This window comes from Scyliorhinus torazame, chromosome 22, assembly GCF_047496885.1.
Source record: "Scyliorhinus torazame isolate Kashiwa2021f chromosome 22, sScyTor2.1, whole genome shotgun sequence".
Lineage (NCBI taxonomy): Eukaryota > Metazoa > Chordata > Chondrichthyes > Carcharhiniformes > Scyliorhinidae > Scyliorhinus > Scyliorhinus torazame.
The window spans coordinates 50200447-50217211 of NC_092728.1; the positions used below are offsets into that span (position 1 = coordinate 50200447).

At 42.8% G+C, this 16765-nt stretch overlaps 1 protein-coding gene across 3 annotated transcripts in view; it reads left to right on the forward strand.

Moving 5' to 3' along the window:
- The window catches only part of pnpla7b (patatin-like phospholipase domain containing 7b), a 473312-nt gene that overhangs the window by 265699 nt on the left and 190848 nt on the right, over window positions 1-16765 (forward strand). For all 3 annotated transcript variants that reach the window (XM_072488205.1, XM_072488203.1, XM_072488204.1), the window contains one exon: window positions 13001-13064. In XM_072488205.1, the coding sequence (XP_072344306.1) occupies window positions 13001-13064 (64 nt within the window). The remainder of the gene's footprint in view (window positions 1-13000; window positions 13065-16765) is intronic.

The window sequence follows — 16765 nt, forward strand, 5'->3', positions numbered from 1 at the left end:
TACCGGAGGAGGTATCTGGAACGTATGAGGAGGTGAAGAAATCCATCTTAAGTGCATATGAGCTCTTGCCTGAAGCTTACAGACAAAGGTTTTGAAATTTCAGGAAAGAATTTGGTCAAACATACATGGAGTTTGAAAGGCTCAAACAGAGTAATTTTGATAGGTGGATAAGGGCTTTGAAAATAGACCAAACGTATGAAGCTCTCAGAGAAATTATATTTTTGGAGGAGTTTAAAAATTCAATTCCTAATGTAGTGATAACTCGTGTGGAAGAACAGAGGGTTAAAACTGCAAGGTTAGCAGCGGAAATGGCAGATGATTATGAATTAGTTAATAAATCAAAGATTGGTTTCCGACATCAGTTTCAGCCGGTGAGGGATAGAAACTGGGGACATGAGAAATTCTCAAGTGGTAACGGTAAAGGTGATCTGATGGGAGACGATAAAGAGAGTGTACCTCAGATTAAAAAAGAAATCCAGGAGGGTGGAAAAGAAATGAAAAGTTTCAGATGTTTTCACTGTAATAAACTAGGCCATGTAAAGTCATAGTGTTGGTGGTTGAAGAAAAGGCTGATGTGGTAAAACAGAATAAGACAGTGGGGTTTGTTAGAGTGGTTAAGGAAAGCATAAGGAAAGCAAAGGAGGTGCAAACAATTGTACAGCCTGTTCAAGAAGTAATTGTTAAGAAGGTGCCAGATGTCTTTAAAGAATTTACTTGTGTGGGTAAAGTTTACTCATGTGTATCAGGAGGAGCAGGTAAAGAAGTCACAATTTTAAGAGATGCAGGGGCTAGTCAGTCTTTAATGGTAAGAGATGAGGAATTATGTAGTTTGGGAAGAATGTTGCCAGAAAAGGCGGTGATATGTGGAATTCAGGGTGAGAGGAGTAGCGTTCCATTATATAAGGTAAGGTTGGAAAGTCCAGTGAAGAGTGGTGAAGTGGTAGTAGGAGGAATAGATAAACTATCTTGTCCAGGAATACAGTTTATCTTGGGTAATGATATAGCTGGATCGCAGGTGGGAGTGATGCCTATTGTGGTTGATAAGCCAGTGGAAAATCAGTCAACTGAAGTGTTGAAGGACGAATATCCTGGGATTTTTCCGTATTGTGTAGTAACAAGGTCGCAAAGTCCCAGGTTAAGACAAGAGGAGAAATCAAAGAGTGAAGATGAAGTTGAAATGCAATTATCAGAAATGATTTTTGATCAGATGGTTGAAAAGGAACAAGAACAGGTGGAGGATGAGGCGGATATTTTTAGTTCAGGAAAATTGGCAGAGTTACAACAGAAAGATGTAGAAATAAAACGGATATATCAGAAAGCATATACGGAAGAGGAATCTGAGAGTATACCAGAGTGTTATTACCGTAAAAATGATGTCTTGATGAGAAAATGGAGACCTGTACATATGCGGGCGGATGAAAAGTGGGCAGAAGTTCATCGAGTAGTATTGCCGGTAGCGTATAGAAAGGAGGTGTTGCGAGTTGCACATGAGGTACCAGTGGGAGGTCATTTGGGAAAAAGGAAAACTCAAGCTAAAATCCAGAAACATTTTTATTGGCCTGGACTACATAAAGATGTAGTTAAATTTTGTCAATCATGTCACACATGTCAAGTGATAGGGAAACCTCAAGCAGTGATAAAACCAGCGCCCTTCATACCCATTCCAGCATTTGAGGAACCTTTTACAAGGGTCCTAATCGATTGTGTAGGACCGCTTCCTAAAACAAAAAGTGGGAATCAATATCTTTTGACTGTAATGGCTATGTCTACTAGGTTTCCAGAGGCCATTCCAGTACGTAATATTACAGCTAAAAGGATTGTGGAGGAGCTACTTAAATTCTTTACTAAATATGGACTACCCACAGAAATTCAATCGGATCAAGGATCGAATTTTACTTCAAAATTATTCAAAGTAGTTATGGATAGCTTAGGAATAAAACAATTTAAATCAACTGCATACCATCCAGAATCGCAGGGAGCGTTAAAAAGGTGGCATCAGACATTAAAGACAATGTTGAGGGCGTATTGTCAAGATTATCCAGAGGATTGGGATAAAGGAATCCCATTCGTATTGTTGCAATTAGGGATGCACCTAATAAATCTGCCAAATTTAGTCCTTTTGAACTAATTTTTGGTCATGAGGTAAGAAGACCACTTAAATTGATTAAGGAAAAATTGGTGGGTGAGAAATCGGAAATTACACTATTGGATTACGTGTCAAATTTTAGGGAACGATTAAATAGAGCAGGTGAATTGGCTAGACAACATTTGAAAGTTGCACAAAATGTGATGAAACGGGTAGCGGACAAGAAATCCAAAGTTCGGAGTTTTGCCAGTGGGTATGAAGTTTTAGTGTTGTTACCAGTGGTAGGGGAGCCTTTAAAAGCTAGGTTTTGTGGACCGTATCAGATTGAAAGGAAATTAAGTGTGGTGAATTATGTGGTAAAAACACCAGATAGAAGGAAGACTCACCGAGTGTGTCATGTGAATATGCTTAAAAGGTACTTTGAAAGGAAAGGAGAGAAAAAGGAGGTTTTAATGATTCTAACTCAAAGTGACGAACAAAATCCAGATGACTGTGAATTTGACATACCTCAAATTAAATTGGAAAATTAGGATGTTCTTAAAAATTGGGATGAATTGTTAAATTACCTTTTAGAGGAAAAACGAACTGACCTGAAAGAGTTATTGATATCACATGGGCAAGTTTGTAGAGATAAATTGGGAAGTACTAAAATGGCTATACATGATGTAGATGTGGGAAATGCTGTTCCTATCAAACAACATCCATATAGACTTAATCCTTTAAAATTGGCACAGGTTAACAGAGATTGAGAGTATGCTGAAGAATGGCATAATTGAAGTGCGTTGCAGCCAATGGAGCTCACCCATAGTGATGGTACCTAAACCAGACAGTACCCAACGGTTGTGTGTGGACTATGGAAGGGTGAATGCAGTTACAAGGACGGACTCTTATCCTTACCCACCATTGAAGGATTGCATGGAGAAAGTGGGACAATCTGCTTTTATTTCCAACTTCCAGACATGGAAAGAACATTTAAAATATCGTATGGAGTTCTTCGATCGACTTCAGGAGGCGGGTTTGGTGATGAACCTAGCCAAAAGTGAATTTGGAGAAGCCCGAATCACTTTCCTTGAGTTTCCGGTACCCTCAAGACGAAGGGAGGCAATGCGATCTCGTAACATGAATGAATTTGATCGAACCTTTGTGCAAATGTTTTGTGGCGTGATTACTCCACTGATGGACTTGCTAAAGAAACCTAAAAAATTTCAGTGGACTACGAATATACGGAGGCTGCTAGGGGTAATGATGATGCCCCCACCAGAGGGGGAAGCGGAGATAGTGGTGGCGATGGATGCCGAGAAAGCATTTGATAGAGTGGAATGGGATTATCTGTGGGAGGTGCTGAGGAGATTTGGTTTTGGAAATGAATATGTTGGATGGGTGCAGCTGTTGTATAGGGCCCCAGTGGCGAGTGTGGTCACGAATGGACGGGGATCTGCATACTTTCGGCTCCATAGAGGGACAAGGCAGGGATGCCCTCTGTCCCCATTATTGTTTGCACTGGCGATTGAGCCCCTGGCAATAGCATTGAGGGGTTCCAAGAAGTGGAGGGGAGTACTTAGAGGAGGAGAAGAACACCGGGTATCTCTGTATGCGGATGATTTGTTGTTATATGTAGCGGACCCGGCGGAGGGGATGCCAGAGATAATGCGGACACTTCAGGAGTTTGGAGAATTCTCAGGATATAAACTGAACATGGGGAAAAGTGAGTTGTTTGTGGTGCATCCAGGGGAGCAGAGCAGAGAAATAGAGGACTTTCCGCTGAAGAAGGTAACAAGGGACTTTAGTTATTTGGGGATCCAGATAGCCAAGAATTGGGGTACATTGCATAGGTTAAATTTAACGCGATTGGTGGAACAAATGGAGGAGGACTTCAAGAGATGGGACATGGTATCCCTGTCACTGGCAGGGAGGGTGCAGGCGGTTAAAATGGTAGTCCTCCCGAGATTCCTCTTTGTGTTTCAGTGCCTCCCGGTGGTGATCACAAAGGCTTTTTTCAAAAGGATCGAAAAGAGTATCATGAGTTTTGTGTGGGCCGGGAAGACCCCGAGAGTGAGGAAGGGATTCTTACAGCGTAGTAGGGATAGGGGGGGCTGGCACTACCGAGCCTAAGTGAGTACTACTGGGCCGCCAATATCTCAATGGTGAGTAAGTGGATGGGAGAAGAGGAGGGAGCGGCGTGGAAGAGATTGGAGAGGGCGTCCTGTAGGGGGACTAGCCTACAAGCTATGGTGACGGCCCCATTGCCGTTCTCACTGAAGAAATACACCACAAGCCCGGTGGTGGTGGCGACTTTGAAAATTTGGGGACAGTGGAGACGGCATAGGGGAAAGACTGGAGCCTTGGTGGGGTCCCCGATAAGAAATAACCATAGGTTTGCCCCGGGGAGAATGGATGGGGGATTTGGAATGTGGCAAAGAGCAGGAATAACGCAACTGAAAGATCTGTTTGTGGATGGGAAGTTCGCGAGTCTGGGAGCGCTGACCGAGAAATATGGGTTGTCCCAAGGGAATGCATTCAGGTATATGCAACTGAGGGCTTTTGCGAGGCAACAGGTGAGGGAATTCCCGCAGCTCCCGACGAATGAGGTGCAGGACAGAGTGATCTCAAAGACATGGGTGGGGGGCGGTAAGGTGTCAGATATATATAGGGAAATGAGGGACGAGGGGGAGATTATGGTAGATGAGCTGAAAGGGAAATGGGAAGAAGAGCTGGGGGAGGAGATTGAGGAGGGGCTGTGGGCGGATGCCCTAAGTAGGGTAAACTCATCGTCCTCGTGTGCCAGGCTAAGCCTGATTCAATTTAAGGTGTTACACAGGGCGCATATGACTGGAGCACGGCTCAGTAAATCTTTTGGGGTAGAGGATAGGTGTGCGAGATGCTCGAGAAGCCCAGCGAATCACACCCACATGTTCTGGTCATGTCCGGCACTACAGGGGTTCTGGGTGGGGGTGACAAAGGTGCTTTCGAAAGTAGTGGCGGTCCAGGTCGAACCAAGCTGGGGGTTGGCTATATTTGGGGTTGCACAAGAGCCGGGAGTACAGGAGGCGAGAGAGGCCGATGTTTTGGCCTTTGCGTCCCTAGTAGCCCGGCGCAGGATACTGTTGATGTGGAAGGAAGCCAAGCCCCCGGGTGTGGAGACCTGGATAAATGACATGGCAGGGTTTATAAAGCTGGAACGGATTAAGTTCGTCCTAAGGGGATCGGCTCAAGGGTTCACCAGGGGGTGGCAACCGTTCGTCGAATACCTCACAGAAAGATAGAGGGAATGGAAAAGAAGAAGGTAGCAGCAGCAGCCCAAGGGGGGAGGGGGTGTGGGGGGGAGGAACCAGAAGGACTCTCAGGGTTGTTAATATATATGTATAATATGTATAGGTCGTTGCTATAAATAATTGTATATTGGACTGTTAAATCATATTTTTGGCGAGTGTTTATCTGAGACAAGGCAGTTGCCATTTAGTTTTAGTTTTCGTTTTTGTTATATATTATTTATTCTTTGTTTATAAAACAGGTCATTGTTATTTATACGGTTATATTATTGTGTAAAGGATACACAATGTACTGTGATGGTTGACCAAAAATTTTCAATAAAATATTTTTTAAAAATAAAAAAAATTTCAGTGGACAGCGGACTTTCAACAGGCATTTGACTACCTGAAAGCTGTGATCACCAATGTTCCTGTATTGGAGAATTGCAAGGGTTTCTGTGGTCAGATTGAACTAAAGTATCTGATTCTAAAGAGAATTGCCGAGGAGTAGAGGAATGGATGGATCGTGCAGAGACTTTGTTCAAAGAGACTGTCAATCGAGAAGGATTTCGGTTGGAGGAAGAAGAACAAAGAAAAATGGACTATATTCTTATACCTGTTTGAGTGTGTTTTCTTTAAATGAAAATGTATATTTACTGTGCACATTTCTTAGTGGATGGTGCAAAAGTGAAAAATGAAAGCATCTTGAAGTTGATGTTTTATTTTTTTTTCTTGGGGGGAGGTGTCATGTGAGAGTACCTTTATGACGTAAAAGCAATGTTTAAGCAATGTACCTTTAAGAAAACAGTGATGTCAGAGAGTGGGTGGAGCGGAGGTCAGGTCAGCCATTTTGCAGTTAGAAAAAGAGCTTGTGTGTGTCTGGGTGTTTCCAGAGAGCTGCAGTTTTGGAAAAGAGCTTGTGTGTGTCTGTGTGTTTCCAGAGAGCTGCAGTTTGTTTGAAAAGAGCTTGGGAGTGTCTGCTTTTACAGTGAGCTGGATCTCTGCCATGAAAGACTATCTCTGGATCATTTGGGTGATTTAAACTCATAATAGTAAAGCCTTTAACCTGTTGTGATTCTGTTTAAAGGTGTTAAGTCTCTTGGAAGTTGGAAGGAACATTTTAAGGAATTATTTACTGTAGCAATCGTTTGAGTTATCTTTGAAGTAAGGGGTGTTAAGAGATCCAATGTTTATTTAAGATGTTAAGTTGAGTTCATGGAATAAACATTGTTTTGTGTTTAAAACCCCACATGTCCATAATTGTAATCCCACACCTCGGGAACAAGCCGTGTGCTAGGAAAAGCAACAAATCCATTAAAGGGAGAGGTTGGTTGAACTCCATGATACATTTTGGGGTTCTGAAAACGCCTCGCCCATAACACCACCTTACCCCACGGCTCCATTAAAACACGGCATGACTAAATCTGCAAAATTTAAACTCACCTAGGCAGACTCCGTGTTTTGTTGATCATTTTAATTCTCTCCTTCTCTCTCCAAAATTGAGAGTAGACAAACAAAGTGGAAACACGTTTCACTGATTTTTAAATGAACACCAGCAAGCTGGTTACTCCTTCTTTAGCTCTGTTGTTGAGAGATCTGCCTGGTTTGGCACCATTTGATTTCAATGCATCTCCTCCCAGGGCAATGTGGGAGACAGGAGTCCAGCCTCTCAGTAACAACTCCAAGTGAATTTCCAATGTTTCCAGCCAGCCTGTATTAATTCCCATTGCTGATTAATGCATTACAACATTCTAGTTGAAAATGCACAACCTTTCCCATCTGTGAGAACATATTAAATATGTTCATTTCAGTGTATTCTGTACCAGGAAAGAGTATTTAGTAGATCAACGTTTTTCAAAATATATTGTAGAATTGTGGGTCGCGAGGGTCGGCCATTTGATAAAAGTGGGTTGCCAGAAAAAAAGTTTGAATAGCAGCGCTTTAGACTATAGTATTGCTCTTGTTAGCTGCCATGCATTGTTTTGCTGAATCTGGCTGATGAGAAGCAAATTGCAAGTGATTTCTTTAACAGGAAACTCATTCCTCACTCAGACTACAACCATCCACTAAACTGTGCAACCAGGAGCCTTCGGAGAAGTATCTCCATATCAACCTGGTTGACGTTGTTGATTTGGCACTTGAAGACCCCACGAGAAGGAATTCTCACCCAATCATTCCACCACTGAACCACTTGCAACCTGAAATAGTATCTCTAGTCTTACTGCTCACTATGGTGATCAGACACTGATGTGCTCCATGCCTTCTAACTACTTGATGACACCTGAATTATTCATAGATTATTTTATGATGCACTTTTTCATCATTGTATTACTTCTTTCACTATCAAGAGATGTGCTTGCAGTTTTTCTACCCTGCGGTGCATACAAACGACTGCTAAATTATCTGGAACTGTTTTTTTGTAGACGTGATATGTCTGCTTTATGAAATTCCCAATGGTATGTTATTTCACAAAGGTAATTCAGGAAGATCATTTGACACTCGCCTCCCACATCAGTTTTCCTTTCTGAGCTTCGCAGTATCCAGCTGTGATTTGAAATAAATTCAGGACTTGTGCTTCCACAGCCCTGCCCAGAATTCTTTCACATGTTCACTTCGACATCAATCCTAAATTGATTTTTCTTTGTTTGACTCTCTGCCTCCCGCCAACATAATTCAGTTTGAAATAGCCAGGATTACCGTTATCAGTCCTGATTAATGTCGTATGTTCCTGTATAATGACCCTTGAACCTAAATGTTCCTGAGCGAAAGATCATTCGTTTGTGAGCTAATGTGTCCAGGAGTCGGACAATGAGGTTTGTTGGCTTGTTGGTTAGTGATCCTTGTACCTATAATTCCTACATAAAAAATAACCTCATTATCTCCACTTGTGATATGCCTCGCCCTAATTGTTAGAATCACGGATCAAATGGGGCCATTCATCCAACAAATCTGAACTGCTCTTTGAAAGAACTGCCCAATTATTCTCATTCCATTGCCTTTCTCCCAATAGCCCCACAAACTTCTCCTTTTCAAGTATTTATATCCAAGTATCATTGAATCTGCTTCCATCATCTTTTGGATATATTATGTTAGTTATGTTAAATCTGTGTCCTTTGATTCTTCACCCTTCTGCCACTGGAAGCAATCCTGACCAATTCAATCAAATCTATGATTTTAAACACCTCTGTTAAATCTCTCCTGCTGTAAAGAGAATAATGCAATCTTTTGCAGTCCCTCCTTAGAACTCAACTCTGTCATCCCTGTGCCATTCTGGTAAATGTGCCCTGTGCCATCTCCAAGACCTTGGCACCCTCCTCAAAGTGTGTCCAGAATGTGACACTACTCTAGCTGAGGTCTAACTAGTGATTCATAAATGGCCTGGCTTGAGACAATTCACACCTCTTTAACCTGTGATTATCCCTCACTCCTGTCACTCCGTCTGGACCTATAAAGACTTAATTACACGTAAAGACTATCATTCAAAGTATCATCTTGCATCATTGATTTTGTCTATATATGTGTTTCTGGAACCCACCTCTTCATTCACCTGAGGAAGGAGCTGCGATCCGAAAGCTAGTGATTCGAAACAAACCTGTTGGACTGGTTATAAGACTTCTTACGGTGCTCATAAATGTTTAGCACAGTTGTTCCGTTGCTTTTGCTGTCTTGGTCCCTAAAGTTTGTATCCACTTTCATTAGTTGCCTGGTGTCTTGCACTCCATGCACCATACTCTAGGGAGGAGGGCAGTTACCTGGTTTAGACCAAAGCTGCTGTTGAGCTGTAACAGGATTTTGGAAATGCCAGGAATGGAGCTGAGTGAGTCTTGTGCTTGTTTAACCCTTTCCTCTTGTCTTGGTGGGGCATGGGGTGGGACGAAACAGCTGCATGACCCTGGCTCATCATTGACCACCTCCCACAAAGGCCCAGCTTGGCTGGAAGGTCATCTCGACCTGAGGTGCGAGCAGATGCTGCCTGACCTGCTGAGTATTTTTTATTGCAGCTTGTATTGCCAGTCGCATCTCAGTTAGTGCCTCTAGAAGATTGTCGTCTCAAGTCCCAGACCAGAGACTTGAGCATAAACATTTCGACTAACACATGAGTGAAGTGCAGAGGGTGTCTTTCAGATGAGAAGTTAAACCGAGGCCCTGTCTTCCCTCTTTGGAGGGTACAACAAATTCCATGGCGCTATTTTGAAGAAGAGCAGGGTAGTTAGTCCCAGTCCCTGGCCAATATTTATCCTTCAATCAACATCTCCGAATCAGACAAGTGCTCATTATCACTTGCTGTTTGTGGGAGCTCGCTGTGTATAAATTAGCTGCCACAGTTATAATATTACAGCAGAGATTACACTCTATAAATTACTCTGCATCTTCCATAAGCTGCGAGAGGTGCTACATAAATGCACGTTTTTGTTTCTTTCCTGGTTTTCTATGTTGTTTCGGTGTCTCTTTTATATTCGTTTCTGGTGAGTGCCTTGGTTTGAAGAGAGAGTGAACACCTGATGATTTAGCTGTCGTTCAGGGTTCGAGAGCAAGGAAACATTGTTCTGCATGGATTAAAAGTGAAACTGTCCAGGATTGGTGAAGGAGGGAAGGGGTGATCGTCATTTTTTGAGTATGCGGTGACCCCTTGCTTTACATTCTGTGTTCGTGTCCAGCATGACCACATCTGCAGCAGCAATTCAAACGATATGCTTTCTTTGCCCCATCTATTCCTTTCTTTCTTCCCCTCCTGTACAATAACTGACATTTATATAGTACTCTTAACATAATCAAACATCTCGAGATGCTTCACAGAGCATTGTCGTACAAAGTTAGACACCGAGCCACATAGAGATGTTGGGGCAAGTGGCCAAAAGCTTGATCAAAGGGTTAGGTTTAAGGAATGCAAGTTTTTTTGTTCGTGGGTTGTGGGCATCATTGGCAAAACCAGAATTCATTGCTCATCGCTGATACCCTGCGAGAAGATGGTAGCGAACCTCTTTGCACCGTTGTAGCGTGTGGTGCAAGTGCACCCACATTGCTGTTAACAGTGGATGTTCCAGGATTTTGACCCAGTGACAGTAAGGGAATAGTGAGATCATTCCAAGTCAGAATGGTGTGTGACTTGGAGGAGAACTGGCATACACTGTAGCACAGTGGTTAGCACTGTTGCTTCACAGTGCCAGGGTCCCAGGTTCGATTCCCGCCTTGTGTCACTGTCTGTGTGGAGTCTGCACGTTCTTCTCGTGTCTGCGTGGGTTTCCTCCGGGTGCTCTGGTTTCCTCCCACAAGTCCTGAAAGATGTGTTGTTAGGTGAATTGGACATTCTGAATTCTCCCTCCATGTACCTGAACATGTGTGTGGCGACTGGGGGATTTTCACAATAACTTCATTGCAAGTAATATAACACGAATAAAGATTATTAGAATTACTATTATTAATTGATGAGAGACTACAGAATGCTGTGGCACAGAGGGACCTGGGTGTCCTTGAACATTACACACAAAAAAGGTTAGCATGAAGTATAGGGGGGCAAAGACAATGCTGACCACTTTTTCAAGGGAAAGGAGTATAAAAGTCTTGTTACAATTGTACAGTGTTGATTAGACGAGAGTATAGGGTGCAGTTTTGGTCTCCTTATTTTAAGGTGGGTGGGATATACTTGCATTGGAGGAAATTCAAAGAAAGTTCTGTATGTTGATTTATGGGATGAAGGGGTTATCTTGTGAGAAAAACCTGAGCAGGTTGGACACGTACTCAATGGAGTTTAGAAGAATTAGAGTGATTTAAAAAATATATATATATAAGATTCTAAAGGGGCTTGACAAGGTAGATGCTGAAATGATGTTTCCCTTCAATGAGGAATCTAGAACTGTGGGAGGGGCTGCGGTGTAGTTTCAGAATAAGGGATTGCCCATTTTAAACCGGAGATTAAAATGATTTTTTTCTGACGGTCATGAATCTATGAATTCTATACCTCGAGAGCTGTGGAGGCAGAACTATTGAATATATTCAAGGTGTTATAGCCACAGTATCTATGTGGCTAGTCCAGTTACATTTCCCGTTAAAGGTGACCCAACCCCACCGGACTTCCTCCCCCACCCCAGGATGTGGATGCTTGGGGATTCAGCAAAGGTTATTGTTGAATATCATGGGGAGGTGGTTAAATTATCTCCTCTCGTTGAGGAGATATTGCGATTTTTAAAAAAAATTTGAGGGGGAGAATTCCAGAATTTTGGGTATGTGCAGCTGAAGGCAGGGCTGCCAATGGGTAGAGTGAAGAAAATTGAGGAGATGGAAGAGATCAGAATTGGAGAAATACAGAGATCTTGGGGAATTGTTGCGAGGAGTCGTAAAGTCCCTTTCAGAGTCTCACTTAGATTCAGAGCTGTACTCTGGACGTAACAGGAATGAGTGACTGACAAGTATTGTGTTAAAACAACAATTTAATTTAATTTTTTAAATTCATTTATGGGGTGTGGGCATCACTGGCTAGGCCTGCATTTATTGCCCATCCCTAGTTGCCCTTGAGAAGGTGGTGGTGAGCTGCCTTCTTGAACCGCTGCATTCTCCACAAGGTCCTGTACTGTGACCACTCTTATTGATATTATCATGGACAACTACATCTGCGGAAGGCAGGTTGGAGAGGATGAGGCCAAGTATGTCCATTTTAAGTTGAATTTCTTGCTGTATTCCAGCCTCTCGAAGGCAGGCACAGTCTTTCCCAAAACAAATCCCTGCTCTTGTCAGTTCTCCTCACAGGGACTACAAGGCAAACTTTGCAGTAATCGGGTTATTTACACAGCTCCTGAGGTATCTTCACATCTGCCATCAATCAGGTGTTGAGGGCTGGTTTAGCACAGTGGGCTAAGACAGCTGGCTTGTAATGCAGAACAAGGTAAGCAGCGCGGGTTCAATTCCCATTCCAGCCTCCCCAAACAGGCGCAGGAATGTGGCGACTAGGGGCTTTTCACAGTAACTTCATTGAAGCCTACTTGTGACAATAAGCGATTATTATTATGTCTATCAATTAAACTTCATCTTCCTCTGCATCAGGTGACTACCCCAATTAGGGTTACTCAGCAACTTGGTCTGTTGTCCAAGGCTCACAGAATGCAGTGGAATAGTACCTCTGATCACAACAAAAATGCCACTCATTTTAGTATTCTCACTTGAGAAAGTAGAAAATCAGAAGATTTAGTCTAAACACCAGCCGTGCTGGCCAGTACGGAGAGAAAATAAGGTTTAGAAAAAACATGGTCGCTACTGATTATTATTGATTAATTAATCAAACAGAGTCATAGATGGGTTAATATCAATGTCTACCAAGTTCGAAAATCCAAAATTACTTTAAATATTCGCTATAGGCTTAAATTCAAAGCAGAAATAAAATGCAAAATTGCAAAGATTAGTGGCTACCAGGCCTCAGGCCGACATTGTAATGCTGGAAAATGTTCGAGATGGGGAGTGGATAAGGTGATGGTGGGATTTGCATAAAAATCCCCAAAGGCATTAAGATAATTTCAAACTAATTAATAATTTCCCCATAAGGGGCTATTTGAACTTTTTTATTTGTTCTTTTTATTTGTGCGCAGGTTACTTGTAGTGTAAATGCTCGTCGTAATTTTTTTTTACTGTGTATTGCAATAACTTTTTTCAAAAAGAAAGTCATCTTTTATTTCAGGCCCTACCTTGCTTCTGAACAGTGATGTCATCAAGCAGCGCCTCGGATCCACCGCTTTAGACAGGTAAAAATCACACCCTGCTTCATTCAGCCTCCTACCTCTTTCACGCTCGCTTGTTCTATTCCGTCTTTCTGATTTCACAAGGGATTGCTGGGTGGGGCAGGTTATGTACACATTGCCTGTACTCGCTAATAAAAGTAAGACAGACCTGGGAGGTACCAGTAAACATGTAGTTTAGTGTTTACCATAGAATTTGGCATTTACCATAGAATATTTAAGGTGATTCAACCATCTGAAATTTGGAGAGGAGAATTCCAAATTCGGGAACGCTGCAATTTTGGAAAATTTGGGCTTTCTCATCAGAATAAAAGCAAAATATTACGGATGTTCGAAATTTGAAGAAACTACACCCCCCGCACCCCCAGAAATGCTGGAGAAACATGGCAAGTCTGGCAGCAGCTGTCAAGAGAGAGAAACTGTAGAGAGAGAAACAGAGTCGAGGTTTAAAGTCCGTCAAAGAGACATATGGACTTGAAACGTTAACTCCAAAGGGATACAGACCGAGCAAGAGGTATTGCCAGCAAACAAGCAAAACATCACAGAATAGATTCAGATTAAGTCAATTGAGGAACTGGAGGCCTGGCTTAAATGTCGGATCAATTCAACAACGAGATATTACAGTGAGTGGGGAAAGAAGGCAAATCATATTAATACAGAAGGATAACAATGCAGGTCGCACACTCCAAAGTATAGTGGTTCAGACTAACAACTCGAAACAGATTAAATTGAGTTAAAGTAAAATAAATTTGCTCATGGAAAGCTCAGCAAAAGAAAGTCAGCCAGGGTGGAACCTATGAATTTAAGACAGGGGTTCCATACTTTACCAAACTCATTGGGTTTAGAGCAGAGAACTGAGTCATAAATTCCATAGGGATGCATTCCATAATCAGCCTATGCCAGTTTTGGATGGAGGTATATTTGCCACTAATCCATGAACATAGGATATTTTTATGAGCAGCAAAGGTCAGAATGTTACATAGTTGCTTTTTTTTTTTCCATTGGAATCCATGATTATCCCATCCGGGAGATCCAGAATCAGAAATACAGGATTAACCTCTAGGCTCTCTCAAAAATCCTCTCCAGCTCCTTGACCACACCAGCCAGTTGGAATGAATCTTGACACAGTGCTACCGTATAGACAATGTATATAATCGTCCTCTATTACCTGGCACTTTAGGCACATCAGGGGTAAGGTAGGACCAAACCTGTGTCTAAGACTAGGCGCAATATGAATACGATGTAGTATCTTGAACTGGGTCTCCTTCATCTTATTGCAAACCAAACATTTCCTGCATAATCCCATTATGTTACCCCATGTATCCTCATCAATCTTGACAGTTTAGTCCTTTTCCTATGCTTTCAGGGCACCCAGCATGGTGATGAAGGCCCTAGAGTACAAAGCATCATAGAACTTGCTAATTAATTGTTTAGGCTCCACAGAAATCGGGATTCTTTCCAACGGGGAAGTTGAGACAAGACGCAAGGAAGTCTTGTGTAAGGATAAAGTTGTGCAGCACGGTAGCAGAGTGGTTAGCACTGCTGCCTCACGACGCCGAGGACCCGGGTCCGATCCCAATTCTGGGTCACGTCCGCGTGGAGTTTGCACATTCTGCCCAGGTCTACGTGGGTCTTGCCCCCACAACCCAAAGATGTGCAGGGTAGGTAGATGGGCCATGCTAAATTGCTCCTTAGTTGGGGAAAAAAAATGTCAATAAAAATTCAAAAAATTAAGAATAAAGACTCCCAATGTAAATACTTAAGTAAGGATTGACTTACGTCTTTTACGTACTAATCCGTCTTTTAATTTAATTTACGACTCTAGCCGACAACCGAATAGGCAGCATTTGTAAAAGGATTTTTATCAATCTGGGCAATACATTCATTTTAATTAGGGTGATCCTCCCAAGCTGTGAAATCGGGAGTGCTGACCACTGAGCGAGACCCCATGTAATAGCCACAATCAATCACAGCAGCTGTCGCCAACTAGTGGTGACACTAATAAAGATTATTATTATTGGGAGTTTCCTTATAACTATGTAGGGCGGCACAGTGGTTAGCACTGCAGCCTCACAGCACTAGGGACCCGGATTCAATTCGGATCTTGGGTGACTGTCGAGTTTGCACATTCCGCCATGTTTATAATCATTATTAATGCCACAAGTAGGCTTACATTAACACTGCGTTGAAGATACTGTGAAAATTCCCTAGTCGCCATACTCCGCCACCTGTTCGGGTACACTGAGGAAGAATTCAGAATGCCCAATTCACCTAATAGCACGTCTTTCGGGATTTGTGGGAGGAAACCGGATCACCCAGAGGAAACCCACGCAGACACGGGGAGAACGTGCAGACTCCGCACAGACAGTGACCCAACGGGGAATCTAACCTGGGAGCCTGGTGCTGTGAAGCAACAGTGCTAACCACTGTGCTACCTTGCCACGTCTGCATGGGTTTCCTCCCACAGTCCAAAAATGTGCAGCTTAGGTGGATTGGTTGTGCTAAATTGCCCCTTAGTGTCCAAAGGTTAAGTGGGATTATGGGGTTGCAGGGATGGGGCTGGAGTGTGGGCTTATGTGGGGCTGGTTAGACCCGATAGCCCAGCAGCCTTCTGCATGGGAGGGGTTCTATGAACTCTTCTCCGCCTTCGCCAAGCAACCCTCCAGCCTCTGCTGGTTCTCCATCTTATGCATTAACTGCATATGAAATAATCAGTCCCCCTATTATAAACCTTGCACGTCTCCCACAATATGGAAGGGAAAATATCTGGGTCGAATTGCAGAGAGGAAAAACTCATTCTCTAAAGTGTGTCGTAAATTATGTCTCTGAGGGAAGCGTCCAACCCCCGAGCAACAATTCCAAGTAAACGGGCATGGACCGAGTTTGAAATGTTCACCTATGGAGCATGTTGGCACTAGAAGACCTGTCTGCACCCAAGTAGGATTGAGTCAACAACACATAAACCCTCCCATAATATCCAAATATTTTCCATATATCCTGCTTACAGGATATGCCAGGGTGAAGTGCTATTATGTGGGGGTTAAAAAGCAATTTTGACAGCTTCTGCATAGCCCTTGCCACCAAGGTAGTATTTGAGTATGTGTCAAGGAGCCTCAGCAAAACTGGAGTTAATGGAAATGAAGGGGGGAACTCTCAACTGGTTGGAGTTGTATCTAGCACATGGGAAGATGGTTGTAGGACATCAATCATCTCAGTCCTAGAACATGGCTGTAGGAGTTCCTCAGGGTTGTGCTCTAGGCTCATCTATATTCAGCTGTTTCATCAATGACCTCTGTCGTAAGTTCAGAGGTGGGACTGTTCCCTGATGAACTGTGGTCAGCAGATTCAAAACTCAGATACTGAAGCTGCCTGTGTGTATACGCAGTAAGACCTAGACTATTCAGACTTTGACTGATAAGTGGCAAGTAACATTAGTACCACGTAAGTACAAGGCCATGACCATATCCAACAGAGATAATCTAATTATCTCCACTTAACATTCAATGGCATTACCATCGCCGAATCCCCCATTGTCAATAACTCAGGGGTTACCATTGACCAGAAACTGAACTGGACTAACCATATAAACATTGGCGACAAGTCCAGGTCAGAGGCTAGGAATTCTGCGGTATGAAATATTCTCCTCTTGCCTGGATGGTTGTAGCTCCAACAACACTGAAGAAGCTTGACGCCATCCAAGACAAAAC